Source organism: Elephantulus edwardii, unplaced genomic scaffold (assembly GCF_000299155.1).
Source record: "Elephantulus edwardii isolate Elephantulus edwardi_28Jun2011 unplaced genomic scaffold, EleEdw1.0 scaffold00089, whole genome shotgun sequence".
Lineage (NCBI taxonomy): Eukaryota > Metazoa > Chordata > Mammalia > Macroscelidea > Macroscelididae > Elephantulus > Elephantulus edwardii.
Window position 1 is genome coordinate 7,558,267 of NW_006399839.1, and position 27,939 is coordinate 7,586,205.

The 27,939-nt window shown below is 49.1% G+C and overlaps 1 protein-coding gene across 2 annotated transcripts; it reads left to right on the plus strand.

The window, feature by feature from the left end:
• Positions 1–223: 223 nt before the first annotated feature.
• On the plus strand, positions 224–27,830 carry DGCR8 (DGCR8 microprocessor complex subunit). 2 transcript variants are annotated; one of them, XM_006890456.1, is made up of 13 exons: positions 224–1,228; positions 1,687–1,846; positions 6,411–6,553; positions 6,714–6,996; positions 9,746–9,943; positions 10,222–10,323; positions 11,496–11,594; positions 14,051–14,133; positions 22,948–23,048; positions 23,385–23,491; positions 24,779–24,906; positions 26,464–26,577; positions 27,746–27,830. In XM_006890456.1, the coding sequence occupies exons 1-13, from the start codon at positions 509–511 to the stop codon at positions 27,827–27,829; spliced, it is 2,322 nt and encodes a 773-aa protein (XP_006890518.1). In that variant the 5' UTR covers positions 224–508; the 3' UTR covers position 27,830. The 2 variants fall into 2 exon arrangements, with proteins under 2 accessions (XP_006890518.1, XP_006890519.1); XM_006890457.1 differs by lacking the exon at positions 11,496–11,594 and having other exon boundaries at positions 27,746–27,829.
• Positions 27,831–27,939: the final 109 nt, after the last annotated feature.

Consider the following 27,939-nt stretch of genomic DNA (forward strand, 5'->3'; position numbering starts at 1 on the left):
AGTAGAGGTTAAAATGGATAATAATATGTTTACATTTGAACTTAGATTCCAGTTTAGATTCTGAAGGGCGAAAAGTACAGCTAGTTTGTTCAGATCCCTTTCACAGGCCCCTCAGGCAGCGCTCTTTTAACCGACCAAGCTGTCACGAGTACCTGACTCTTAATTCAGTACCAGGAAGCCAGAGGTTTCTGTCATTTTGTGACGGTGTTTTTAAATTTCTTTGCAGGTGGAAGAATCAAGGCGCCACTTTGGCTTGAAGACAGACTCGCTTAGTCGTCAGTCCTTTAAGCTGAGTGCATTGTGATTTCCAATAATTGAGGCAGTGGTTCTAAAAGCTGTCTACATTAATGAAAAGAGCAATGTGGCCAGCTTGACTAAGCCGCCAGCGTGCGCAGCGCGGGCAGGACGGCACCCGGGTCTCGACGGACTTGTGCATGTTAGCTGGTAGATTTATGTAAGGGTTTTTAAAACTCTGGTTTTTAAAATAGTCTTACGGCTTTTTTTAAATATGGAGACATATGAAAGTCCCTCTCCTCTCCCGCGTGAGGCCGCAGGAGAAGCGATGATGGAGAACCGAGCTTGCCCCTTCCCAGCGCTGCCCCATGAACAGTCTCCACCACCTCCCCTGCAAACGTCCAGTGATGCAGAGGTAATGGACGTTGGCTCTGGTGGTGATGGACAGTCCGAACCCCCTGCTGAGGACCCGTTCAACTTCTACGGAGCGTCTCTTCTCTCCAGAGGACCCTTCTCTAAGGGCCGCCTTCTCATAGACCCGAACTGTAGTGGCCACAGCCCGCGCACTGCCCGGCACGCACCCGCGGTCCGGAAGTTCTCCCCTGATCTTAAGTTGCTTAAGGATGTAAAGATTAGCGTGAGCTTTACCGAGAGCTGCAGGAGTAAGGACAGGAAGGTGCTGTACACAGGAGCGGAGCGCGGCGCCCGGGCCGAGTGCGGTTTCGTTCTTAGTCCCATCAGTGGAGACGTGCATGCTTGTCCCTTTGGCGGGAGTGTCGGTAACGGGGTAGGCCTAGGGGGTGAGAGTACGGATAAGAAGGATGAGGAGAATGAGCTGGATCAGGAAAAGAGAGTGGAGTATGCAGTGCTCGATGAGTTAGAAGATTTTACTGACAATTTGGAGCTAGATGAAGAAGGAGCAGGCGGGTTCACGGCTAAAGCGATCGTTCAAAGAGACAGAGTGGACGAAGAGGCCTTGAATTTCTCCTACGAGGTATGTCAGTAACCCCTCCTCTGGAGGGCTTTTCGCAAAAGTCAAAAAGAGGTGTTTGGGAATCACAGCATCTTTCAAAAGCTGATGTTGCTGAGAGAGGGGAAAAAATGAGATGAAATAGCATTAATGTGGGAAAGAGAAATGGAGCTTTGTGTTTGAAACATTTATAATGACAGCTTGGGCTGATAAGTTGCCTTTGTACCGCCTTTCCCACACCTGACTTGGAAGGTGGTGCTGAGATCAGGGGTGTGCACACCTGGACCTGGGTATGTTGACTTGAGTTGTTGGTTTCACTCCCCTTGTTTTTCAGGCGGCCACGGCCCTTGGGGCTCAGCTCAGGCCCTCCTTGAGAGGGCCTCGTTAACGCTGCTAGGCTTGCCCGTGGTGCAGGAGGTCCTGCCTCCATCTTCGACGCACAGCGGCCTGGGGTCACGATAGCTTATCAGTATATTTTGCAGGACGATTTTGACAATGACGTGGATGCTCTGCTGGAAGAGGGCCTCTGTGCTCCCAAAAAGAGGCGAATGGAGGAAAAATACGGAGGAGACAGTGACCACCCATCGGATGGCGAGACCAGTGTGCAGCCGATGATGACCAAGATAAAAACTGTGCTCAAAAGTAAGTCAGCAGGGGGTGGGGGTGGGGTTAAAAAAAACAAAGAAGGAAGTCAGCAGAAGCACTGGTCCAGGTCGGCTTTGTAAGCCCTCTGGGTGTCTGGCAGAGGTCTAGGCACCGAGCAGGTGTTTGGATGGTCAAGGCTGGACCCTCTGAGGCCTCTCATCTGATGAAGGGAAAACAGAGAAGAGCACTGGAAGCACACGAGAGCCCGCTGTAGATTGAGGTCTGTGCTGAGGTAATGGCAGCGTCTCTGCCGTCATGCAGAGAAGCAGTACAGGCTCCAACCTGGTCAGCAGGGAGCTCCCCTGGGGGGGGCATTGGCGTTGAGCCCAAGGAGCTGGCTTCTGAGGGATTGAGAGTGGATCACCGTGAGGGGTACTGGTACTGAGCCTGAGTGGTGAGAAGGCTGGAGGCCCAGTGAGGGGTTAGGTGATGGTGAGGGTCTGCATCCCATGTGGAGTTTGCACTGTAGGAACCACTCTTGGGAGCTGCTGTTGAGGTGATTCTGACTCAGCAGTCCTACAGGATAGAGTGGATCTTCTCCACAGGGAAGCTCAGCGAGCCCTGGTGGCCTAGTGGGAACGAGCTACCCTGGCAACGGCAAGGCATGCAGTTCGAATCCACCAGCTGCTTTGTGGGAGACGGGTGGGCAGTCTCCTCCCATATAATTTACTGCCTCCGAAAACCCACTGGGTGGGGGTCACCTATGAGTTGGTCTGACCTGACAGCTGACAGCATGCTGCACTGCAATCCCAAAGCCTTGTGGTACGAATCCACCAGCTGCCCTGCGGGAGACGGACGGGCAATCAATCTCCTTCTATGTGATTTACTGCCCTTGAAAACCTGTTGGAGGGTCAGCTGTGGGTCCGTTCCCATTCGATGGTACATGCCAGCCACAACAAAAAGGAAGGTCTGGTGGCCTGCTGGGTAAGGAGATGCGCAGCTGACCCGGGGGCAGGTGGTTTAAGTCCACTGGCTGCCCCGAGTGAGAAAGGTGTGCGGTCTCCTCCTGAGCGATTTACAGCCGCCTGGAGGATCTCCCTGAATTACTTCTGGTGTGATGGCAATGGGTTATTTGGTCACTAGAGTTTCCTATAAACTTTATGGAAGCAGCTTACCAGGTGTTTTTTTTTCTCAGAGATGCTGGTGGTTTTGAACAATTGACCTCTCAATTAGTAGCTGAATGCTTAACCCCTGTGCCACCAGGATTCCTTGGGGAAGGGAGCTAGAAGCATGTGTTGAAAGCCTTCCTGTGGTGACCAGCAGAGTGGAGTGGAGTTTAGCTGGGCAGAGGGAGCTCCTGCAGGAGAAGGGGACAGACGTGCAGGCAGTAGGACCTGTGTCCAGCTTGGATTTGGGGATGGCAGGAGGAGGAATTGGGAGGCACTGAGGTTTGTTCCCGCTGTAGCTCTGGGTGATGGGGCACAGGCATGGACAGGAGTTGGGAGTCTGTTACCTTAGTTCACTTGAAAGTCCCTGAACCTCCTGGACTAGTTGGGTTGAAGAGTTGGGTGGTAGAGAGTGGGGCTAAAGATGCATGTGGGTTTCACAGGCACACGATTGAGCCCCTGGGCTGTGGGAAGGGGAGCAGGGGAGGGAGGTTGTGGCGTTCTGGCTCTTGAGTGGATGCAGTAACGGTAACGTGTTTTTGCCCACGTCAGCTCCTGTTTGAGCAGGAAGGGTGTTTAATTTGTGTTGTCACAAACAGGTGAACTTGGGGTCCTGAGTTTCTAGAGGAGGCTCTGGGTGAACCTTGGTGCCTCTGGAAGCTTCATGTTATGGTTTCGGTGATACTACTCAGCAGATGAACTCCTGTCTATCCTCTGTGCTAGCGAGCGGTAGACCTGGTTATGACTGCAACGCCAGCTACTTGTCCCTGGCTCTGCCCTGGGCACTGCCGTGCCAGTCATTACCCTCTGCAGCCCTTCTCCTCAACCCTACCAGCTCTGTTGTGGCCTCTTTCTCACAGACAGACACAGCTGTGCATTGGCTGCGTTCTTCAGAGGGGCCCTGCTAATTCTGACTGCTAATTTTAGGCGACTATGGAGGTCTGAATATGAACCTGTGGCTCTAGTTTATATCTGGCGCCGTAGTTCATTCATTTGCTTTTCCTGGCTTAGTCCACAGCTAGTGTAAGACAGCCCCATCTTGGACCATACCCAGGGGAGGAGGCTTCCTGCAGTGTCGGCTGACTTCTGCCCGGCCGCGTTGGCTCCAGGTGGCGCTCAGGGCCTCTCCCAACAGTAGCGTCCTGTCTGCAGGACTCAGGACCCCCAGCCAGGCCCACTGGGTGGAGATGGTCAGGGAAGGGCCAGCCTTTCCTATGCATTCACAGACACTTAAAAAAAAAAGTATCATTTTTCTTTCAGATTTCACTTCACTTTTTCCTTTTGTTTCAAAGTATTTAATTTGCTCCCAGTATCTTCAAGAAAATCAGATTTGAGTTAAATCCTTAGATGGTGTAATTTTCCAGTAACTCTTGTTTGCCAAGGAGTCAAGTACATTGTTGTTGTCAAGGGCCGTGCAGTCAGCTGCAGCTCGTGGTGAGCCTGTGCACAACAGTGAGAGGCCGTGGCCCGTGCTGCGCCCTTCTTACAAACCCCACTGTGCTTTAAGCCATTGTTGCTGTCACCATGTCAGTCCAACTCATCGAGTGCCTTCTTTGCAGACTCTCTACTCTTCCCAGAGTTGATCCTTCCTGAAAATATACTCACAGTGTGTAAGTGACTACACTTCTTCCACGACAGATCTGTTTGCTCCTTTGATGGTCCGTGGGATAGTCAGTGCTCTTCACCAGCACCACAGTTCAAAGGCGTCACCTCTTCTCTGATCTTTATTCACCATCCATCTTTCACATGCAGGTGCAACAGTTGGAAATACTTGGACCTGGCACACTTCAGTTTTGAAGCTGACAGTTTTTCGTTAGCACTTTAAAGAGGTCCTTTATAGCCCATGTGTCCAATGTCGTTAGCGCTTTAAAGAGGTCCTTGTGTCCAATGTCATTAGTACATGTTTGTGATTTTCTCACTGCTACTTGCAGAAGTGTCAGTTGTGGATCCAAAGAAAATGAAATTGGTGTTAACTTTAATATTTTCTCCAGTTTGTCCATTTGTGAGGATTTTTGTTTTCTCTACATTTCCCAGATAGCAAGTTCTTTAGACATTGTGTGACTGAAAGTTGGGAATAAGGAAAAGAAACCTGAAAAAAGCTGGGCAGTGGAGTAAGTGGCTAACAGCCACTTTGCACGTTTATTCACATGAAGTAGTGTTTTCATATGTGGGTGAGAGTGTGTATCCCAGTTCAAATCAAGAGGTGCCAGAAAGGAGCAGCAGTTGATAGTTGATTCAGTTTTTCAGCAAAGATTACCTGCTTTTGGAAAGCCCCTGGCCAGGGTGGAGGCACACAGATCCACGTCCACGCTGTCAGTGTGGCCGCCGAGGGCGGTGGTTTGCTGTTGTCCCATGTCACAACACACAGGCGAGGAGCTGAGTTTCAGGGGTCTGCTTTCCAGAAGCCCGTTCATTGCTATCTCAGCAGATATCTTTTCACTACATGCCACGCACTGTTCAGTGGAGATCGAATGGGGACAGGCAAGTGGGGTTCTTGCTTCTGCAGCACTTAGATCCTGTGAAGAAAAAAAAGCCAGAGTCCAGAAGTGTGCAACTGGGGTAAATTCTCTTTGATGGAGGGGGCCATGCTGGCCAGAGGGTGCCACTATTCCCTTGCTTTTCAGATGATCTTTTTGGTACTGAGTTGATTTTCTATTTTTATCTGCTCCGCGTCACACTTTTTAAGATGTCTAATAATAGGGTAGGCTTCAATGTGGATTGAAGCTCAACATCAAGAAGACGAAGATTCTCACCATTGGACCATTTGGCAGCACCGTGATGGATGGAGAAGAGAGTGAGGTTGTCAACAATTTCAGCTTACTCAGCTCCACAATCAACACTCTTGGCACCAACAGTCAGGAAATCAAAAGACAAATTGCACTGGGAAAGTCTGCTGCTGTTAGGGGTCTCTCCAGAGTGCTGAAAACCACCGATGTCAGTCAGGAGATTTAAGATGCACCTGATGGAGCCCATGGTCTTCGCAATTACTTACAATGCATCAGAGAGCTGGATAATAACTGAGGATGACAGAAGAATTGATGCCTTTGAGCTGTGGTGCTGGAGTTGGGGTTTGAACATATCATGGGTTGCCAAGAAAACAAATAGGTCTGTCTTAGGGAGAGTGAAACCAAGTTTCTCCTTGGAGGCTACGATTTTGAAGCTCCATCTCACATACTTTGGGCACATGGCCAGGAGGGGCCAATCCTTGGAGAAGGACATGCTCAGAAGGAGGGAGGGACTGCGCAAGAGAGGAAGACACTGGATGAGGTGGATTGATACAGTAACTGGAGCAATGGGGGTAGATGTGTCAGAGTCAGTGAGACTGGCTCAGGACAGGGCAGGGTTCCGAGCGGTTGTACATAGGGTTGCTGTGAGTCACAGGCAACTTGATGGCACATGACAACAACAGGGCATTTTTTAAAAGTTATTTTAGGATTTTCTTGTTTTTTCTAAAGGTCGTGGCCGCCCCCCTACAGAGCCATTGCCCGATGGATGGATCATGACATTTCATAACTCCGGAGTCCCCGTGTACCTGCACAGAGAGTCTCGGGTGGTCACCTGGTCCAGGCCATACTTCCTGGGAACGGGAAGCATACGGGTAGGAGATGCATCAGTAATCAATTTCCTATTATAAATTCTCAAGCAGGACCATGGGTCTCACTGTGGTCAAGGAGAGACAAGGGAAAGGCGTCCGATTTTCAGACTCTTGGGTTTATGTTCATAATCTGTGTTGTGTGTTGTGATTTCACTATTTACAGAAACATGACCCTCCTCTGAGCAGCATCCCATGTCTCCATTACAAGAAGATGAAGGACAACGAGGAACGGGAGCATAACCGGGATTCCACACCCACCGGAGAGGTGTCACCCAATAAGCCCCTCGGCCGAGCTGCAGAGCTGGACTTCCCCTTGGAAGAACCCGACTCCATGGGCGCCGACTCGGGGCCCCTGGATGAGAAGGACCTGCTGGGGGCTGAGGCTGCACCTGGGGCCCTGGGACAAGTGAAGGCCAAAGTTGAGGTGTGCAAAGATGAATCAGTTGGTAAGTTTCCTGGCCTTGAGAGCTGTAGAGCCCGTTTCTGGGAGTCCTGCTGTCCCCTGTCGTGGAGCCACTTTGCTCTGCCTAAGGCCATCCTTCATGGTTCTCTGTGACAAAGCAGGGACATGTGCCCCTCAGGTCACGCTGACAACCTGGAAGAATCTGTTTTCTCTTGCTCTTCCAAGAATTGGCCTGGGCCAGACCTGCAAGCTCTGTGCCTGCACCAGGCCTGGGGGGTTCTGTCCCTCCCTGGGCCTGGGGCCTCTGTCCCTGCTCCGGGGTCTGGGGGCTCTGTCCCTGGGTCCTGGTTCGACAGGTGTGTGGCAGCTTTGTCACCTTGGGGATGGCTGCTCTCTCTGTTGACATATCTTCCGCTTTGGTTGATTTTAAGATGTTCTGTAACAGTTTTGCTTCTTGGGTAGAATGTGCTCATGTGAAGTTCCTTTTGTTTATCCTGTTAACGTGCTGAGCAGACTTCTTTCATCTCTGGCCTTTGTATTGGGAGACTCTTACTCTGCAGTTCTCTAGTCTTGAATTCTGCAGTTGCTTTTTGGCTGTATGGTGGGTGCATCTCCTGTGTTGGGTGTTAACTGTTCCATCGAGGAGTCTTCTGTCTTCGGTGGTCCCATACCTCTATTAGCCCACCTGTCAAATCACTTTGAAAGATGACTTTGCAGCATCGCGATTTCTGGATGTCGTATACCTGTTAAGGAGGCCTGTGTGCCCACTAACTAAAGGGTCCATGATTTGAACCCGCAGCCACTCACTCCATTGGAGCGAGTGGAGTTTGCTTCTGTGAAAATTTAGTCTTGGAAGCCTTGTGGGGAGTTGTACTCTCATTTAGCGTGGTTCAGAATCAAGTCAAAGGCAGTGGGCTTTTAGTGTATGTTGCTGCCTGTCCTTGTTCACGACTAACGTTTTATAGGTACTAATTCTTTTTTGGGGAACTCTGGTGATCAAGTGGTAAGAAGCTGCGCTGTAGTCCTAAAGGCACACAGTTGAGGTTCACCAGTTGCTCTGCGAGAGAGAGATGGGTAGGCTCCTCCTGTGTGATTTACTGCCCCTGAAAACTGCTGGAGGCTCAGCAGTGAGTCGGTTCTGACTCACAGCACGCAGTAACAGCAGTCCTTTTACTGACCTTGGAGAGTTAAATACGTAATTTGAAGCCGTTTTCTGATTGCTCCCACTTTCTGTGGTTCTTCACATGAAGTCGGCCATTTCTGGGTGTATTGAAGTGTCAGTTAAAATGCTTGTGGCTACTAGATAGTGAGAGCCTAGTTAAAAGGAACTTAAAACATTGAGGACCCACCTTGCACAGTGTCCCAGGGCGAGGCCCGGGGACTGTCCCGGCTCCCCTGTGCTTGGCCTCATTGTGAGATTCTTTTCCTCAGCTGACTGACTCCCATCAGGACCCCCTTTGCAGCAGCAGCTCTGAGCAGACTTTTCTTGTTCCCATAGGGTGGCTGTTGAATGAACAGTCATGTCCACCCTGACTTCAGTGCTAAATGACGTCACTGGGGTGTTTCTGTTTGTAGACACATACTTCACAAGAGGGCGCTCTGGTGGCTTAGTGGTAAGAAGCTGCTCTGCAATCCCCAAGCACGCGGTTCATATCCACCAGCTGCTCTGTGCCCAGGCCTTCCTCAGCCTCAGCCTTGTGACTTTGACCTTTGTCATGTCCCAGCAAGTGTCACAGAGCTCTTTGAGCTCTGTCATTTTAGGTTCTCGCCCAGCCATCACACTCTCCGAGGCAGGTCTAAGCCGGAGGGAGCTTGGCTCTGATTCTGTGGATCAGAAGCCCTGTTGTTTCATGTTCTCGAGCTGACTTCGCCTGGTAGGACCCTCCACCTTTCCCAGCATGATCTCTTTCTCCAAGGATTTAACCTTTCCTGACAACATGCCCTTGCCTCAAGGAGCACCCAGGTTGCATTTCCTCTAAGACAGACCTATTTGTTCTTACGGCAATCCAAGAGAAGTCAGTCCTCTTCTCTGGCACCACAGTTCAGAGACATCAAGTCTTCTGTTATCAGCAAACCTCGCTCCTGACAGATGCCTGGAGGATCCTACTCCACCATAAGCCTCTTCCTGACCAGAAGGCACCCCACTGCTCCCCCTGCTGCAATTCTTTCACTACAGCTGGCCGTCTCTCCAGTGTTTATAGCTCTCTATCTCCTGGTTCCAGGAAGTTGTAGCCTAGGGCTCTCGGTTCCAAAGGACACATGGCTCTTCTTAGTGAGATTCCTACTTTCTGCCTCTGGGCTGATAAAACTGACCAGTTCCCATGTAGTGGTCTACAGGCCTTATATGCACGGTCCAACTTTGCGTTAGTAGAGGTGAGATGATTGCAAAGGCCTTGTGGCAGAGAGCCAACCAGGTGTGCTGCCAGCTACAGAGGTGGCCAGGGAGGCTGGAGAAGAGAGAGCAAGGTGGGTGGGGGATGCTCTGTCCACGTGTGTGGATAGCAGAGTGTGGGCAGCTGACCGTAGACACTCCGTCCTTGGCTGCTGTTGACGTAGGCTCTGAAGGTCGTCTTATAATGTATTGTTCCCTCGGTTAAGCTAAAAGGATGGTCCAAAAGTTGACCTTTTAGGGCTTGCCAGCGTCTCTCGAGGTGGCAGAGAGAAAGCCGTGTTTCTTCCCTGTCCCTTCCATCCTGAAGGAACAGAATGATGAGTGCCCCATGGCTCTGACCTGTTCGGGGATCTCCTACAGAGGACAGTGGTAACGTGCCTCTCTGGTCAATCTTGGACAGATCTTGAGGAATTTCGAAACTACTTGGAGAAGCGTTTTGACTTTGAGCAAGTTACTGTGAAAAAATTCAGGACTTGGGCTGAGCGGCGACAGTTCAACCGAGAAATGAAGCGGAAACAGGCCGAGTCCGAGAGGCCCATCCTGCCGGCCAATCAGAAGCTCATTACTCTCTCTGTACAGGACGCACCCACAAAGAAAGGTGAGTGGCGACTTGTGACTTGTTAGCAGTACCGGTAACTGCTGTTGTTTTTAATTTGGTGATGTCAGAGTGTTTGGGGTGTGTGTGTGTGTGTGTGTGTGTGTGTGTCCTACATTGCATTCAGAGCTTGTGTTTCTCTTACAAACATGGAGGTCTGCCACAGTCACGATGACAGGTTTGTAATGAAGTGACTCAGTGAGACGCGTGGTGCCAGGTCTCTGAGCGCCAGCCTGTCACGGTTCCTCGGGCTGTTACTGAGCTCTTCCTTCTTGGCGCAGAGTTCGTCATTAATCCCAACGGCAAATCCGAGGTCTGCATTCTGCACGAGTATATGCAGCGTGTCCTCAAGGTCCGCCCCGTGTACAATTTCTTTGAATGTGGTAAGTTTGGCCTTTACTCATTTCAGTCATAAATCCCAGGCATCATTTTGCTCGAGGCTGAGGGGCAGGAGCGACCCACTCATCCTACTCTTGATGGGTTAGGAATGAAAGGGGAAGGCGGAGAGGAGCGGGCTGCGGCTGGTGGTTCACTTCACAGCGGTGCGCCAGCCTGCGGGTGACAACTCTGCCTTTCCCTTCATGGCGTCTCACACAAATGCCCCTTCCCCAGCTATCCTCTTGTTTCTGCCCCATTGCCTGGCTGGTTCTCGAACCCCTATTGTCCAGGACACTCTCTCTCCGAGGATGGCCTTCCTTCCTGGGCTGTACGCCAGGCCCTTTGCTCAGTCTCCCAGGACGATGAAAGGTCTTCAGGCCCATGTGTTGTTGTTAAGTGCCATTGAGTCGTAGGCGACTCATAGCGACCCTATGAACGAAAGTCCTTGACACTTGGGTGTGTGACTTTCATCCTTTCTCCAGGTTCATAGGGTTTCTGGAGGCAAGCTGTTTACGGAAGTGGATGCCACTCCTGCTTCCAGTACTCAGGCCCATACTCCCTAATAATTCTTGCTTCCATGAACATCTTCATCTCACCATTACGAAATTCAGATTCAATGCTCTCAGGGCTCAGCGCCCCTCTGATGGATTTCCCAGTCTGTAGGTCTTTTATAGACAGGAGCTACCTGTCTTCCCTGTGAAGTGACGAGTAGCTTCAAGCTGTTGGCCTTTCAGTTAGAAGCCTGAGATGTATGACACGTTAAGCCACGAGGGATCCTTTTATTGTCTTGAAACCAGAACCTTAGAAACCTGGGATGTCTTTGGTCATTGTTTTTACTCTTTCCTCTACTCCGTCTCATACATCCCAGCCCCTGACGTTCCTGTGTGAATTCTACCGACTTGTCTTCTGAAGACACTGGTGCGTGTCCGTGGTGGCCCAGCCTCCCCCTTCCCCTGCAGATCCCCTGCCCTGTAGTGCCCCGTTGCTCATGATGGTTCTACCCTGACTCCATGCCTCAGTGACTCCCGTATTCCTGGGGCTGCAGCAGCGGATTCTTTTGAAACTTCTGTTTCTGCTTGTCTTGGTGTGAACAGAGTGTGTACACGTGTGTGCATACATACTTTCAGTCAGTGCTTTTGCCAAATGTGTTTTAAAACAAGTAATTTTTACCTTTAAGAGAACCCAAGTGAGCCTTTTGGTGCCTCGGTGACCATTGATGGTGTGACTTACGGATCTGGGACTGCAAGCAGCAAAAAACTTGCGAAGAATAAAGCTGGTAATGTGCTTGCTGGGTATCACAGAGACACTGTGTACACACACACACACGTGCGCGTGCGCTCGCTCGGTGTCACAGAGATACACTTATGTGTATACACACATACACTTGCTCAGTATCTTAAAGACACACTTCCGTTCTGTGTCTCTCTCTGTCTCTCCTGTCTATGTTGGCCTCACAGCCAGTGGTCAGGGAGGGGCCCAGCAGTAGCAACAGCAGTGAAGTGGGAAAAGACCCACGGAGGGCTGGATGCCTCGTCCACCCTTTTCCCAGTTACACAGGGTTGTTGATTTGCGCTAGGGCCAGCGGGTCAGTGACGGGGACACATCCTAGAGAAAGTTTGATTTACGTCAGACGGGATGCGCTGCAAGATGAGAGAGAGGCAGGAGACTCCTCATGCTCTCAGCTTGCTCCTTGGATGGTTTCAGCATCAGTGAAGACAGATTCCCCAGTTCCCCAAACACGTGTGCATCGCACTCATCGAACAGGGTGTCTCAGCCTCTGTATAGCTTGTATGCTGGTTGAGATCATTGGAGGTGTTTCACTGTGTCCTTTGTGCTCCCTTCTGTGTCCAGCACTAACAGGTTTTGTCCGTCCATCAGGGATTTTGAGGCTTTTCTGAGGAGCGAGCCACATTGCAGGATGGGTATGGGTGCCCCCCGCCCCCCAAGCCTTTGTACTGATGTGTTTCTTGAAGGTTCTGATACGACCCTGTCTCCCAGAGCAGCCCTGCCATTTCAGTGTGTGAAGTGCATCCGTTGTGGGGTCTGGGGAGTCTTTCTTACTGAAATCAGAGTGGCCTTCTGTGGGGCCTGGGGAGGCTGATTGGCAGTCTCTGCAGTGTTTCCTGGGTTGGCTCATTGAAGCGACCCCCCGTCGTTAGGAAAGCCTGCTGTTCTCGTTCAGGAGATTACCTCAGTTCAGCAGACAGACATCACCAAGGCTGGGGCACAGATAACCTTCGGAATGGGTTCTGGTGTGGGTAGCAATGTCCTGGGTCCTGGAGACTTTGCTGGTACTGGTGTGTCCCTCTTTGGGGTCACTTGCCCTCTCCTCACCTGCTGGAATTCATTTACATATGTGTGCACGAACACCCCCTCCATACCCTCCCACCCCTCCACCTCTGTTTACATGTGTGCACGAGCACACACGCAAATGCATGCGTGCGTACAGCATCCCACCCCGCTACCTCTGTTTACATGTGTGCACGAACACGCGCGCGCGCGCACACACACACACACACACACACACACACGCGCGCACACACCCTCCCAGCCCTCTACGTCTGTTTAGATGTGTGCACACGAATACAAACATACCCCCTACCTCAAGCCTGGATACTAGCTCATCTGTACACATCGGGCCTCAGTTGCCTTGTTAACCCTTAAAACTGCAGGTTGTTGCTGAGCCGTCAGCCTGCCTGTCCTTCCCTCAGTGTCCTGTGCTCTGCTGGTGGGTGGCAGTCTTTGCTCTCATCATCTGAGCCGTCTCCAGGCTGTGCACAGGCCACGTTTCTTCCAGAGTGTCCATCAGATAGAGTCCCTTCTGAGCACAGCCTGTTCGACCACTAACCGCTGGTCCTCGACACCCATGGCAGTCTGCTCTCGGCTGCTTAGTCTTTTTTTTTTTATTATATTTTTTTCTATAATTATATTTTATTAATTTTCATAAACATTTACAGAGATTTTGGGCTTCCACTCATTCATTGTTGCACTATTCTCTCTACCCTCCTCCCAGTTTGTTCTTGTCCAAATGCCACAGTGCTTGTCAAAGCCAGTTCTGATTAATCTTCTTTGTCAGTGTGTCCTTTGCCATTCCCTATCACTCCTCCCTGAGAGAGACTTCACCCTGAGTCATAAGGAAAAGGGGATGGCGTATTCTCTTAGCTACTTCCTGCTGAAAAGGGACGCTGTGGGTTTCAGGGTGAAGATCTTCTCTCACTACTCTAAAGGGCCCCTTTGGCAGTAGGAAACACATAGACTATTATGGAGATTGATTTTGGAATTTAGATGCACTCTTATTGATTGTGCTTGGCTGTACATGGCTGCTTAGTCTTGGTCCTGCTGAACTGTTTTCTCGCATACCACCAAAATGATTCCTCTAAATGTGCATCTACCCTCCCTTGTCTGCTACAAATACTACAAGTGTGTACGGCTCAGTGTGTCTTTGAGGCCTCCTGAACCTTACCCCACTTTGTCCTTTCTCAGCCTGTGCTTTTTCCCACCCTTTGCCCCTGCCTCCAGAGCCCTGCTGCTGTGAAAAGACCATTGCCTGCCCCTCTGATCTGTCATAACCTTGTGCACACACCTTCCCTCCTGATGGGGAACAGCCCCTCGGCCCTGCGTGGTAGCCAGCACACCACACACTGAGAACGTGGTGGGGCATCTGCCTTCCCGTCTAAGCTCTGGGAAGATGGCTGTATCCAACCCCTCATCCTTGGGGTTTTTCTTTTATAGCCCGAGCTACACTGGAAATCCTCATCCCTGACTTTGTTAAACAGACCTCTGAGGAGAAGCCCAAAGACAGTGAAGAACTTGAGGTGAGTGTTGTGGTCTGGTGCTGCTCAGAGCTGTGGCCTCGGTGCAGCCTGGCCTGTTAGCTCATCCCAGTGCTGTTGGCAATCGGTGCTCCTGTCCTCCGGCCCTGGAGCAAAGTGCAGACGTTCGTCCTCTCCCAGCACCCAGGTCTCTAACAAGCTTTATCTTGGTTAATGTTGGTGTCGTCATCTCAGGCTTGGTTACTGTTGCATGGTAAATGTTTATCCATTGTTTTACTTTCAGACTATGTCTTTGAATTAAAAATATGTCTTCTATAGACTTGATACCGTTGATTTTGTCATTCCAGTTGTCTCTTCTTTTTTGAGTACTGCCTTATTTAATGTAGTTACTTTATGTAACTTTTTATGTATGCCTGTTTATTTTCTGTATCTTTTGTTTCCCAATAATTATTATTCCCTTCTTTTTTGTTGTTGTCTTTTTTTTTTTAATTTTATGTTGGTTTGCTTACAAAGTTTGTTTACATTGTATTCCATATTATTCTTCATTCACATTGTATTTCACACTGTTCTTTTATTTCCTTTCTTTTGTATTATCTTCCTACATACCATTTTAATTCCTATGTTTTTTGTTTTACATATTGAGTTATTTTCTTAGTGGTTGCTCTTGGGAATTTTAGTTAACATTTAAACTTAAAAGAACCTCACTTCCTCATTGTGCCAGAGTCAAACTGCTTTCTAGCTAGCCCTCCAGTGGCTTCCTAAGCGCCTTGCAGGAAATTGCCCGTCTTTTTTCTATGAAGCAGCTGGTAGATTGGAAGTAGTTGGAGGATTTGAACCACTAGATAGATGTGTGGCCTCTGGGTGAGCAGTGCAATTCCCTACTAACTAGACTACCAGAATGCCCTGAAAAACCCCAACACAAACCAAACCAACCTGGGACAAGTTAAGACTTGACAAGTTCAGTAGTATGCAAGGACTTTGAATGTAACCCTGTTTCCTCCTACGTCTCCTCTGTGCTGTTATGATCAAGGAAAGAAGTACATCTTTACACATTGGAAACCCATCAACAGAATTTAGAATTCTTGCTTTACTTAGTTGTTTTTTAAGTGAGATAGGAGAGGAAAGGATTGTACACAAAAACATATTTACAGGGGAGCTCTGGTGGCCTAGTGGCAAGAAGCTGCACTGCAATCCCAGAGGTACATGGTTTGAATCCACCAGATGCTCTGCCGGAGATTGTTGTTGTTATGTGCCATCGAGTCGTTTCCGACTCATAGCGACCCTATGCACAACAGCTCTAAACCCTGCTCTATCCTGCCCCAACCGCACCGCCTCTGACACACCCATCCCGATTACCCCAGTCACCGAATCAATCCATCTCATAGAGGGTCTTCCCCTCCTGCGCTGTCCCTCCACCCTCCCAAGCATGATGTCCCTCTCCAAGGACCCGTCCCTCCTGGCAACATGTCCAAAGTATGTCAGATGAAGCCCCAGAATCCTTGCCTCCAAGGAGCAGCTTGGTTTAATCCTCTCCAAGATGGATCTGTTTGTTTTCCTGGCAGTCCATGGTACATTCAGTACCCTTCTCCAGCACCACAGCTCAAAAGCATCCACTCTCCTTCTGTCCTCCCTAGTCATTGTCCAACTCTCTGATGAGAAGCAATATCTTCCTGTACCAGTCAGATCTGATTTGACGGTACACATACACAAAATAATAATAAAAAAAATTAAAAAAAAAACCAAACATATTTACAATTCATTTTTTTATTTTTAAAATTGCCTTGTCATTCTTCATATGGATTCAAGTTATTACCTAGTGAGCGACCTTTTATTTCAGCCAGAAAGATTCCCCTTAGTCTTTCCCCTCTCTTATGTGTGGTCAAATCTGCTCCAATTGGCACAGTTGGAAATTGCTGTTCCTTCTTCAACAGATCATCTGGTGGATTTGAACTGCACACCTTTGGGATTGCAGCTCAGCTTCTTACCACTAGGTCACCAGAGCATCTCCCTCTAGTATTTCTTAGAGGGCAGATCTATTGACTGAGTTCTTCCTACTTTTGTTTCTCTGAGAATGTCTTTCACAATTTCATTTTGAAGGATAAACTTTGCTAGCTAGAGAATTCTTGATTGATAAACCTTTTTTTTTTTTTTTAGTTTTTTTTTACTGTGACTTTAATGAAAATGTACAGAAAGGGTTGGATTTTCATTCGTTCATTGTTGCACATTTGATAACCTTTTTCTTGATAATGGAATTTTGTCATTCCAGTGCTTTCATGCCTGTATCGTTTTTGATGAGAAGGTAGCAGTTATTTTTGTTAAGAGTCCTTGCTGTTTTTTAAGATTCTCTGGTTTTTTAACCTTTGACATATATATCTGTATGTGAACCTGTAAGGCTATTCTGTTTGGAGTTTGTTGAATCTGTAATTAACTGTTGGAAGTTTTTGGCCATTATGTCTTCAGATACTCTTAGTTTCTCTCCTCTCTTTATCGACTTACATTGTATATACTGGTATACTTACTGATGCTCAACATGAAGAAAACAAAGATATTCACCACTGGGTCAATTAGCAGCATCATGATGAGTGGTGAAGACATTGAGATTGTTAAACAGCTTCCGTTTGCTTGGCTCCACAGTCAACACTCTTGATACCAGCAGCCAGGAAATTAGAAGACGAATAGCATTGTGGAAAGTCTGTTGTCAGGGACCTCTCCAGAGTACTGAAGAGCAACCATGCCAGACTGGAGACTAAGGTGCACCAGATCCAGGCCATGGTCTTTCCATTTACTTGGTATGCATCAGAAAACTGGACAGTGACTAGGGATACTAGAAGGAGAATTGATGCCTTTGAGCAAGAGTATTGAATTATACCATGGACTGCTAAGAAAACAAACAGGTTCATCCTAGAGAGGGTGAAACCAGGCAGCTCCTTGGAGGCAAGGATTCTGAGGCTTCGACTGACATAATCTAGACATGTTGTAAGGAGGGCCCAATCCTTGGAGAGGGACATCATGCTTGGGAGGGTGGAGGGCAGTGCAGGAGGGGAAGACCCTGGATGAGATGGACTGACTCAGTGTCTGGGATAATGGAGGTAAGGTGTGTCAGAGACAATAAGGTTGGCTCAGGACAGAGCAGGCTTCTGAGCTATTGTTCATAGGGTCACTATGAGTCATAGGTGACGGTACATAACAACAGTTGATGTCTCAAAAGCCTCTGAAGCATTGCTCTTTTTGCTTATTATTCCTTTATAGTTTTGCATCTTGGATTGCATAATCTGGATTTACCTATCTTCACTGATTGTCCTACGTGTTAATTTACTCTCGGACCCCTCTAGTGGATATTGCATTTGTTCCTATACTTTTCCAGTCCAGCATTTCTAATTTTGATTGGTTAGTTGTTTCTGTCTGTCAGTTAATGTTCTCTATCTGGTAAGCAATTGTGTCTTACTACTTTCCTTTAATTTGATTAAGTCCTAGTGTCTTTTAGTTGTTTGACTGTGGGTGACTTTCTGGGTACAGTTGCCACTGTCTGCTTTTTTCCCCTGTGAACGGTCTATACCTTTCTAGTTATTTTTTTGCGTGTCTGTATCATTTTTTTGGTTGGAAACTGAACATTCTATATATTGGCAACTCTGGAAATCTCCTTACTCCAGAGTTTGTTTATGTATTTAGTGCAGCAGAACATACGTCTCAGCAGGTGTATATATGTTCAGCTCCACAGTACTGGTTCCACACGTGGAGCTGTTCAGCCATCTCATCCTTTTCTGCACCCCTGCCCCCCACAAGTTTCTTATCCTATTTTTCAAGTTGCTGCTGTCAGTTTGCTTCCACAAGAGCATAATGCTTAAGACTGACATTTTCCCACCAATTAAACAAAACCTGTTTGATTTCAAGAAAACCTAAGGGGATATTTTTTGACTCAAGGTCCAAAGAGTGTCCTCGTTCAGCTTCTACAGCTGGAGAATGTCGGGAGCCCACGAGAATTAGAAATTGTGTGTCTGCATTTAGTTTTGCTCCCATTTCGTAACTTTCCTGAACGAGATCTCCCTTTGTCCTGTGGAGCAGCTGACGTCACTGTTCCCTTAGCTGAGTGGTCAGAGAGGCATGAGATTTCCTTGAAGAAATCAGTCAGTCTCCCACTGTTTTGAGGAGCTTGGTTTAGGGGTGGAGCATGCCTTCAGGGTTCACTTCCTGGTTGCGCAGAGCCTTTGGGTTAAGGAGAGGTGAAATATTAGAGCCTTCTCAGCGTTTATTCGACAGCGACACAGGTATATGGCCAGTTAGGTCCCTGTGACCTCGTAGGAGCTTTCTCAGGGCGCCTGTGGACATATCAACCTCCAGATTTTCTTTTTTAAGCTTTTGGCAAGCCTCTTGTTGGCCCTGTTGGTGTCCATATTCTCACCCAACTGTGAATGTAAAGCAATTGCATCAGATTATTTTTGACGGAAACTCACTGGAGGTTTAGGGCTGTTTACACTTAGATCTTGAGTCGGGTTCAGTGAAGACAGGTCTCACAAAAGGGTATTTTTTTTTTTTTAGGGAGCTGCTGGCAGGCTGAAAAGTTACAGTTCTCTGGGGATGGAGATTTTGGGGAACTCCAAATCCATTCTGCTTTCGTCAGTGGCTGTTTGTTTTTTTAACCGCTTGTGTTTCTGAGGGTTCTGAGCTTCCAGGTTACCATGAAACTATGGAGTGGCAAGTAAGACTGGCCAAGAAAAACAGCACAAAGCTGCTTGTTAAACTGAGATTCAGCTGCTTTTCATGATTAAGTGATCCTTGGATTGTCGTAAGCCTTTTTTCATTTGATTTTGACAGGTTTGCTAGTATTCTTTTAGGAAGGAACTGGTTTTCAGAGGTTCTTACTCTCTTTTACGAGTGCTTCAGGGTGTGTTTTTCAATTCTTTCTTAAAATGTGTTTTATTCTTTTTAAAAAAAAATAAAAGATTTATTTACAAGATTATTCACATTATTTTTTATTATCTAAAAATGTTTTTTAAATTGCGATTTTAATGAAAGTTTATAGAGAACTTGCATTTTCATTCATTCATTGTTGCACATTTTCCTCCCTGCTCAGTTTGCTTTTCTCTTTGAAAAAAAACTTCCATTGTTGTAAAAAAATTTTTTATTCTTTTAAAAAAATTTTTTTTATTATTAATTTCAATGAAAATTTACAGAGACTTTGGATTTCCAGTCATTCACTGTTGCTCTTTTCTCCCGGCCCAACCCTCCCCTCCAGCTCACTCCCCTCTTGGAAAAGTAAAAGAAAAATTCTTTCATTGTTTTACAATCCCTCCCCCCAGGTCCAGAATTTTTTTTATTCTTAAAACATGTTTTTCATTAAAGGTGACCCCTGCTCCCTAAAAAAAAACAAAAAACATGTTTTTCTTCTAAAATTTTCCTTTCATTGTCCACAGCCATGATCAGTTGCATTCGGATTTACTTTATGTCACTAAGCTTGTTACGGACAGGCCACAGGCACAATGCAGAGCCCCTCTCAGACCTGGCACAGTTTTAAAAAAAATAAGCTCCTTCAGGGAAAAAAAAATCACACTTTGGTCATCTTTCTTTCTTTTTTTTAAAATTTCTCTTCCTGAGTGACTCATGCTGTGGGAAAGATGTGTTTATGGAAGAATTCCAGGAACCTAGACCCTTCCTTTCAGCTGGGTGTGACTCACAGTGGATGGCGGATAATGGTATCTTAGGTAGGGTAGGTTTTGCAATTGCCAAAGATTCATTCTACTGGGATCGACAATTTATGTCTGTGGAACTAGCAGTAAAGAAACCAAACAACATTTTGAAATAGGAAAATCTGTGGCAAAAAACCTCTAAAAGTTCTAAAAAGCAAAGGTTGTCATTTTGATGACTAAGGTGCACCTGACCCAAGGCCCAACGGTTTAATTTGCCTCCTGCACGGGCGAAAGCTGGACAGTTGCAAAGGAAGATTGAAGGATTGACAGAATCAAGTGGTGATGTTGGTGACGATTAGTGAGCAGACTTCCAGAAAGATCGAACAAACCACTCTTGGAGGAAGGATGTGCCTTAGAGGCGAGAATGGCAAAACTGGATCTTACCTACTTAGACATACCGTGAGGAGAGTGACCAGTTAGAAAAGGAGGGCGTCCCGCTTGGTACAGGAGGCCCTTAAAGAGGTGGACTGACGCCGTAGCCACAGCAGTGCACTCACTCCATGGAAGCAGTGGGACAGGATGTGTTCCGTCATGTGTACAGGCCCCACGACTGAAAGCCAGCTAGATGGCACCCCGCAGTGACACACTAAGTACTGTGTGCTTTTATGAATGGTGTGGTGTTTCCATTTCAGTTTTTGTTGTTTATTGTTAACATTTTAGAAGTGCAATTAATTTTTTTTTAGTGTGGATCTTGCATCTAAGACAGGTTGACGCAGTGGCTGTCACAGTGAGTTGGAAATCCTGCAGAGATGACACGATGGCTCAGGATGAAGCCCTAGTGTTTCTGGGAGTCAGACAGAGCTGACTTGACAGCACTTAATACCAGTATCCTGTCACTTTACTAATAAGCTCGTTTGTCCTCTGGATTTCCTTGTATTTTCTACACACGACCTTTCTAGTCTGGATGTCTTTCTCTTTCTTTCACCAGAACCTGTTGGATCACTTTTGTCTGAGAGTATGTTCTCTCAACAGATTTGTGTGTGCCTTGGCTTCAGATGTTAGGGAAGGGTCCTGGGAACCTGTCGATTGTATAGTACATCGTATTTGCTCAACCCTATCTCCTCAGTCTGGATCCCAGTTAGTTAGCAATTGGATTTTCACAGGCTGAGAGACCTAGATAGTGCTTATTGTCTGCCTACCCAGCTAGAAAAGATGCTTCTAAAGCGTAATGTCTAGATAAGTACCTTTTAGTGGGCTTATACTGCATTGACATTGATACAGGTGATTCTGAGTGGAGGTCCCAACTCAGCAGTCTTCTCCACATACTGAAGAGCAGTGATGTCAGTTTTAAGGCAAAGATGTGCCTCGTTTGGACCATGGCCTTTTCAGTCACTGCTCTACATTTCAGAGCTGGGTAGAGTGACGAAGGATGACAGAAGAATTGATGCCTTTGAGCTGTGATGTTGGAGAACACTGAACATCCCATGGACTGCCCCAAGAACAAACAGACGTATCTTGGGGAAAACACAGCCAGAATGCCCTTTGGAGGCAAAGCTTTGTCTTACATATTTTGGACATGTTGCTAGGAGAGGCTGTTCTGTGGAGATGGCCATCATGTGATTGGAAAGGTGGAGAGTCAGCAAACGAGAAGACCCTTAACGGAGACTGCAGCAGTGAATTCAAGTGTGTAAGAAATTGTCAGGATGGTGCAGGATAGAAGAGGTTCCAGATCTGTTACTCATCGGGTCGCTATGAGTCATATTCAACTTGACAACAAAACAATAACCGTGAGAGACAGTTCCTCCTTGTCTCTGACTCCCGTGACAGGTAATGTTTCCTCCTAGAGCATCTCCTGCGAGCTTGAAGTAGGTTCTGAGGAGAGGAGCCCCACACCCGTTAATGTTGGCAGTGAGGTTGTCCAGAGACACCCCACGCCTCCCCACCCAGGTGACCACCTTATCTGCAGCGTTGCCTTGTGGAGAAGTCCTGGGTTTCCTGTGGGACCCCGGAAGTGAGATGCTCAAGTTGTTCAATTCTCAGCTTTCGGTTCTCTCTGGCGGTCTCCACAAGAGGTCTGGTGAGCGGCGCTCTGGGAAGGACCTTTTGGGCTCATTTGGTGCCCTCTTGACTGGTGTGCCCACCTGTTTCATAGCTGATGGAAACTCCTGGTTCATGTTTCCTCGCCAACTGAGCAACGTTCACGTTTGGTCAGAACCTGAAAGAGGGAGTTGGTCGTTGTCTCCTGAATGGGGTGGCTGGGCATCTTCCCCTCCCCCAGGACCATAGCTGATGGAAACTCCTGATTCATGTTTCCTCGCCAACTGAGCAACGTTCACGTTTGGTCAGAACCTGAAAGAGGGAGTTGGTCGTTGTCTCCTGAATGGGGTGGCTGGGCATCTTCCCCTCCCCCAGGAAGGTGTCCCAATGTGCCAGCCCTTCTCGAGGGAAGAGGCACACTCATAACTGGCTCCGCACCTCCGACTGATGGGTTTTGCTGTGTCCAGAGCGCGTTGCAGTTTTCTTCTCTAGCTTCACCGAACATTGTTGGTACGGGCTTCCCTCCTCCACCTCACCCCCAATACTCATTAACTTGGTTTCCTCTGAAGCCCTGGCCTACCTGTTATTTAGTCAAAAGTGATTGATTTTTGAAAAAGAAATATTTTGCAACATTTTTTTAAAAAACGGATTGATTTCAGAGCCCTCCGACTCTGTATCCCTGGTGCCGGCAGGGCCCTCCCCACCCTGTGCTTTGGTGACCTGCTCTCTGCTGATGGACACTCAGCCTGTAGAGAACTTGTCTGTTTAAAGCTCATGCTTTAGAACTAACTTATCGTTTGTATAATTGTACTTAAGATCTTCAAGATTTTCCTCTTAGACTTATTTGCTTTTAGATTTCTGTCTCATTGTCCCTTGTTGATCCACAGTTTGGTTCAGCAGTGTTCCCTTGCCTCAGTGACTGCCCAGCACCAGGGTTGGTCCCTGTGCAGCCCAGTCCCTCCCATAGAGTTCCTCCTTCATGCCCCAGAGGAGCGGGACATGGTGGGGTATAACGACGGGCAGCAGGAGGGTGAGGTGCACAGTAGGACCTCAATATTTATTGTCTATATCGAGGTGGGATGAAGTAACAGAGAGGTCAGTAAACCAACGTGAAAAAAGCAAGCCAGCTGGGAACCAGAACTGGAGGCCAGCGTGAGTGACCCCGAACTTAGTCACAACTGGCTTTGTTTTGCAGTATTTTAACCACATCAGTATTGAGGACTCACGGGTCTATGAGCTGACCAGTAAGGCTGGACTGTTGTCTCCATATCAGATCCTCCACGAGTGCCTTAAAAGGTAAGGGACCCGGAAGGGCCTTTCCTTCTGTGATGAAGGTGATGGGAACTTTTCTCTGGATATTGAACATCCAGATGTTTTAATCCAAGATGTGATGTTAAATGACAGGCTTCTGCCTGTTTCTCCTGCACGTGTGCAAGTCCCTCAGTTAAGAGGCACTTAAGAGCCTAGGGGTTGAACCTTCTTTATTTGAGGATGTTTGAGAGGGGTTGGCGTTCCTTCAGGGAGCCTTGCAGGGCTTCCCCAAAGCAGCCCTCCTCAGAAACAGTCGTTCGTTCTCCCCCAGGGTACGTCACCATGAAGTCAAACTTATACCATCTTTGTCTTTTTTTAAAGAAACCATGGAATGGGTGACACGTCCATCAAATTTGAGGTGGTTCCTGGCAAAAACCAGAAGAGTGAATATGTCATGGCCTGCGGCAAGCACACAGTGCGAGGGTGGTGTAAGGATGCTCCCCCATCCCTGTGGGCGCGGCGTGTGCTCGAGGACTGCTGGGTGTCACATGTGGGGCGACAGCTGCTTGAAATGCCTGGTGGTTCTGTACTCTTGAGTTGGAACTTAACCCGTAGCCGTGAATCACACAGGAAGAGATTGCTTCTTTTTCTCCCATTGAGCAACTGGTGGATTTGAACTGCATACCTTTGCAATTACAGTGCAATTCCTTACCACTAGACCACCAGAGAGTTCTCCCTTGCTATCCTTTTGGGGTTTCTCTAGAACCCTCTTGTCTTCTGCTCCTCCCCTCTGCTCCTGTTGTGTGCCCTGCCCACTTCCAGGCACGGGTTGTCAGCACCTTGTGCCCTGGTGGCTCTCCTAAGCACCAGATGTGTGTGATCTGAAGTCATGGTCATGCCTCTACATCTGTCACATTAGCAAAATCTAGACCATTCGTCCTGAGGCAGGACTCCTCTTGAATATCGCTCCCGTCTCCTGAGGTCTCAGCCCTTCCTGATCTGTCCCTGGGGAATGGGTTGCTGCCCGACCCAGCCCCCTGCATGCCCCTTCCTCTTGTGTATGCTTTACCTAATGTTTGTTTTTGAAGTAACCACTTCTTCTATTTCCTTTTCTTTTAAAGCCTCGTAAGTCACTGTAAATGCATAGCCAGTACAGTGTTATCACAGTTTAGCCCAGGGAAGGTTGCGGAGCTCTGCTCAGGCCTGGCTGTTTTCTGTGCTCTCCCTCCACCGGAGGCCCAGCCTGAGCTCCCTCCCCACTGCAGACCTGCCCTCACTGAGCAGGACCCCTTGTACTGGGACTGTAGGCTGTGCGGCCGCGGGTCGTCCCTGAAGGCATAGCTGTCCGGGAGCTCCCACATCCCAGTCCTCTCCTGACATGTACCATTTTCCAAGCCCATATCCCACCTGAGCTCCCTGTCCCTCTGCCTGGGGTCACTTTGTCCAAGTACAAACACCCCTTGGAATCTCTTGCTTGAGGAGGCCTGGTGCTGGAAGGCCCTCTCCCTATGCTTTCACTTGCATCTGCCCGTGAGGGCCCCAAGCCACGTACATTATGGCAGCTTGTGTGCACCTGCAGATGGGAGGAGTGGAGGGGGCTTCTTTAACTGTGACATTGGACATGGCCCCTACTTCTTGGAGTTCCTGACCTCGGGGTTGTGAGAACATCAGCTCCTGAGTGCGTAGGTAGCGTGTCCCCTACACTTTCCAGCAAGGGACCCATTGGCTGTTAGCAGCTAATACTTTTATAATGCTTTCTCTGTCTTATTTCCCAGGTAAGAATAAGAGAGTTGGCAAGCAGTTAGCCTCCCAAAAGATCCTACAGCTGTTGCACCCCCACGTTAAGAACTGGGGGTCCTTACTGCGCATGTATGGCCGTGAGAGCAGCAAGATGGTCAAACAGGTAATGGTGCTTCCTCAGATCCTGGGCAGCCGGCGACTCTCATGCTTCTCTTCCTGCCTTGGGGCTGACTTCCTGTGACACGTGTGTCTGGGGGGGAATGAGGTGGTTGTGCAGCTCGGCAGCCATCCTGTCGTCCCAGCTGTGGGTACCTTGTGGGGTGTGAGCCGATGCGGGACGCCCCTGCACCTGTGGGGACGTGGCCGAGCTCGAGGCGATGCTGTGACAGGCAGACCTGACTGTAAGTGCCTTCCCAGCTCAGTCTCGCTTGGTGGAAACAGGCGGAAGCCCTTTGCTTATGTGAGGACTTCAGCCAGACTTGAAGGAGATTAGGACACATAGGCCACTCCTTTAAGTGGTGTTTGCACTTCCAGGCAGAACCAACTCACAGCTGACCCTTCAGCAACTTTTCAGAGGCGTAAGTTGCACAGGGAGAGGGTGCCCATCTTTCTCCAGTGGAGCAGCTCGTGGAGTCGAACTATGTACCTTGGGGTTGGCAGCAAAACTTACCCCTAAGCCACCAGAGTTCCCTGCTACATTCGTGATGGGTAGTATTTAACCTTTAACAAAATAAGAAGTGCATGGCATCTGTTTAGTTTCTGTTGTTTTTGCCAAAATCTCAAGATTCAGTCCAGTATTTGTAGGTTTGTGTTTCTCTTGTGGTGAAGGGAACTACTGGGTACGAGCTGTTTTAATTTTGCCCCTAATGTTTACAGAAACCATCTGGGTTACTGGTGTCCTAGGAAGTAGAGGGGTCATAGGTACACAGGGTAAAGTGACCCCCAGATTAGGTTTAGGCCTCCAGCCAGGAGAAGTACAGCACTGCCTTCAGGGCCCTGGGACTGTGGCATCTTATTGTCACTGAAGAGGCCCTTACCCTGGGCACAGTGACCACATTATGACCACAGGGGTGCTTTCCAAAACTTCAGGATGTGTGTTGGGTTATCACTGAGGATGGTGATTAGGGCTGGGCAGGAAGCTTCCCTGAGAGTAGGCCGTGAGGAGACCCAGCGCGGGCACAGGTGCTGGGCGAGGACAGGTCACCGGTAGTGCCCTCAGGAGGCCTTCTTAAGCGAGGACGGGCCGAGGACAACTTGATCCTGGTCTACAAGTTACAAGACATTTTGTAAAGCGCTCAGCTTCTTCAGAGTGAGGGCTCCAGCTGGTCACCAGTGCGGGACGTGTGTCCCCCTCCAGCGTGCGTGGTCTCCAGGCATTCCAGTTGAGCATCTGTGGACACAGCATCAGCCAGCCTCCTGCACCCCATGTTGCTCCCCACAGTGCTTGTTGCGGACTGAATGATCCCCCTGCTCTGCCCCGCGCAGGAGCAGAGGCAGCTGGCTGGCAGGATGTCTGTGGCTTCCCGCCCTCCGAGGATGGTGGCAGGGAGGGGGTGTGGCAGAGTGTGTGCTGAGTTGGTGCGGGGCCGTGGCTGTGCCTCCTGGCTCCACGTGCACCTCGCTGGCTTCAGGTGGGCACTCGCCCACGGGGGGGCCTGACAACACCGACCCAGCCTGCAGCCCGGGCGTCCCAGCGAGCACGTCTTCTGTGCTTTCCCAGGAGACCTCAGATAAGAGCGTGATTGAGCTCCAGCAGTACGCCAAGAAGAACAAGCCGAACCTCCACATCCTCAACAAGCTCCAGGAGGAGATGAAGAAGCTGGCTGAGGAGCGGGTGTGTATGCTCTGGGGGTCTGTGCGGGCCTGCGTGGCAGCCACACCTGGACGTCCCTCCATGGGTGACAGGCACTGTCATGTCTCAGACCCACTGTCCCCCCAGTCTGGTCTCCTGCTTCCTCTCACCTCCTTTCTGATGGGAGGAGAACATGGCAGGCCCCTAAAACAGCTGTGGAGGAAATCAGGCTCTTGAGAACCCTCACTGATTGCTCAGCCCCTGAAAATCCCTAAAGCGGCCCCCTCTCCAGCGAACCCTCAGTGTTTCCAAGTGGAGCTGGCTTTGCTTGAGACGATGGATTTGATACATTCCAAACCCTTTTATTTTCTCGTTAACTTGGAGAGCTGGCAGCCTGGCTGTGTGATCAGGCTAAGCTTAATTTGGGGCACCCACTAATTGGAGCGCAGGGGTAGCCTACTTGCCAGCTTCTGTGTGACCCACACTGGCCTCCTCTCCTCTCCCGTCATTTGGGGCAGAACACTCTGTCCTTGCTGGGCCTCTTTCTTCCTCACGTTCTTTTTGTGATGAGTGGTGCTAGATCACGGGGGTCAGTCTTCATAAGGTCCACACCCCCCACTGGAATCTGGTCGGGAGCCAGCATGAGGGTCCCTAACGCCAGCCACGGTGTCTTCACCCTTAACAGGAGCAGACCGTGGTGGCATGTAGACACTTGTCGTATCCGTGATCCTGTCGGGGATTTGTGCTGTGGATTAGCGCAGCTCCCTCCAGTCCACACCACCAGAGCTTCCTCTGGGTGTATATAAAACCCCAGGAAAGAACTGTCTTGTTTCTGTGGTCTTTTCAGCTCCTCTCGCTTGCCTTCACGTGGCGGCGGGCCTTGTTCCATCTCAAGTTCTCAGGAACACTCAGACTATCCCTGGGTGTAGAACTGGCATCCAGAAGGCCGTAGGCCTCGTGGGCAGGGAGGACCAGGACACTGCCCACTGACTGCAGGAGAATAAGGCCTAGATGGAGAACCACCCTGGGTGGACACACGTGGGCTTGTGACCACATCCTTGACTCTGCCGTCTCGCAGGCACCCCCTCTTCCTCCCCGTATCATTGCTGGAGCCCTGCTAGCACTGGTCTGTTGGGGTCTCCTTAGCACAGCCCCCTTTCTGAGTTACCTATCCTTGCCACCTTGGTGATCTCATGGCTTTTTATTCTAGGAGGAGACGCGGAAAAAGCCCAAGATGACGATCGTGGCATCTGCCCAGCCTGGCGGCGAGCCCCTGTGCACTGTGGATGTCTGAGCACCAGTGTGGCGGGGGTACGAGGGTGGCCCTGAGTGCAGCACGGCCTCCAGCCTCAGCTCCCCTGCTCACTCAGTGTGTCTGAGGGCCAGGGCCGGAAGGGTGCCGGC

Coding starts and splice junctions, on each gene's coding strand:
- DGCR8 (XM_006890456.1), top strand. CDS start 509: ATGGAGACATATGAAAGTCCCTCTCCTCTCCCGCGTGAGGCCGCAGGA. Junction 6,997..9,745: donor GTGCAAAGATGAATCAGTTG/GTAAGTTTCCTG, acceptor AATCTTGGACAG/ATCTTGAGGAATTTCGAAAC. Junction 23,049..23,384: donor CTCCACGAGTGCCTTAAAAG/GTAAGGGACCCG, acceptor CTTTTTTTAAAG/AAACCATGGAATGGGTGACA.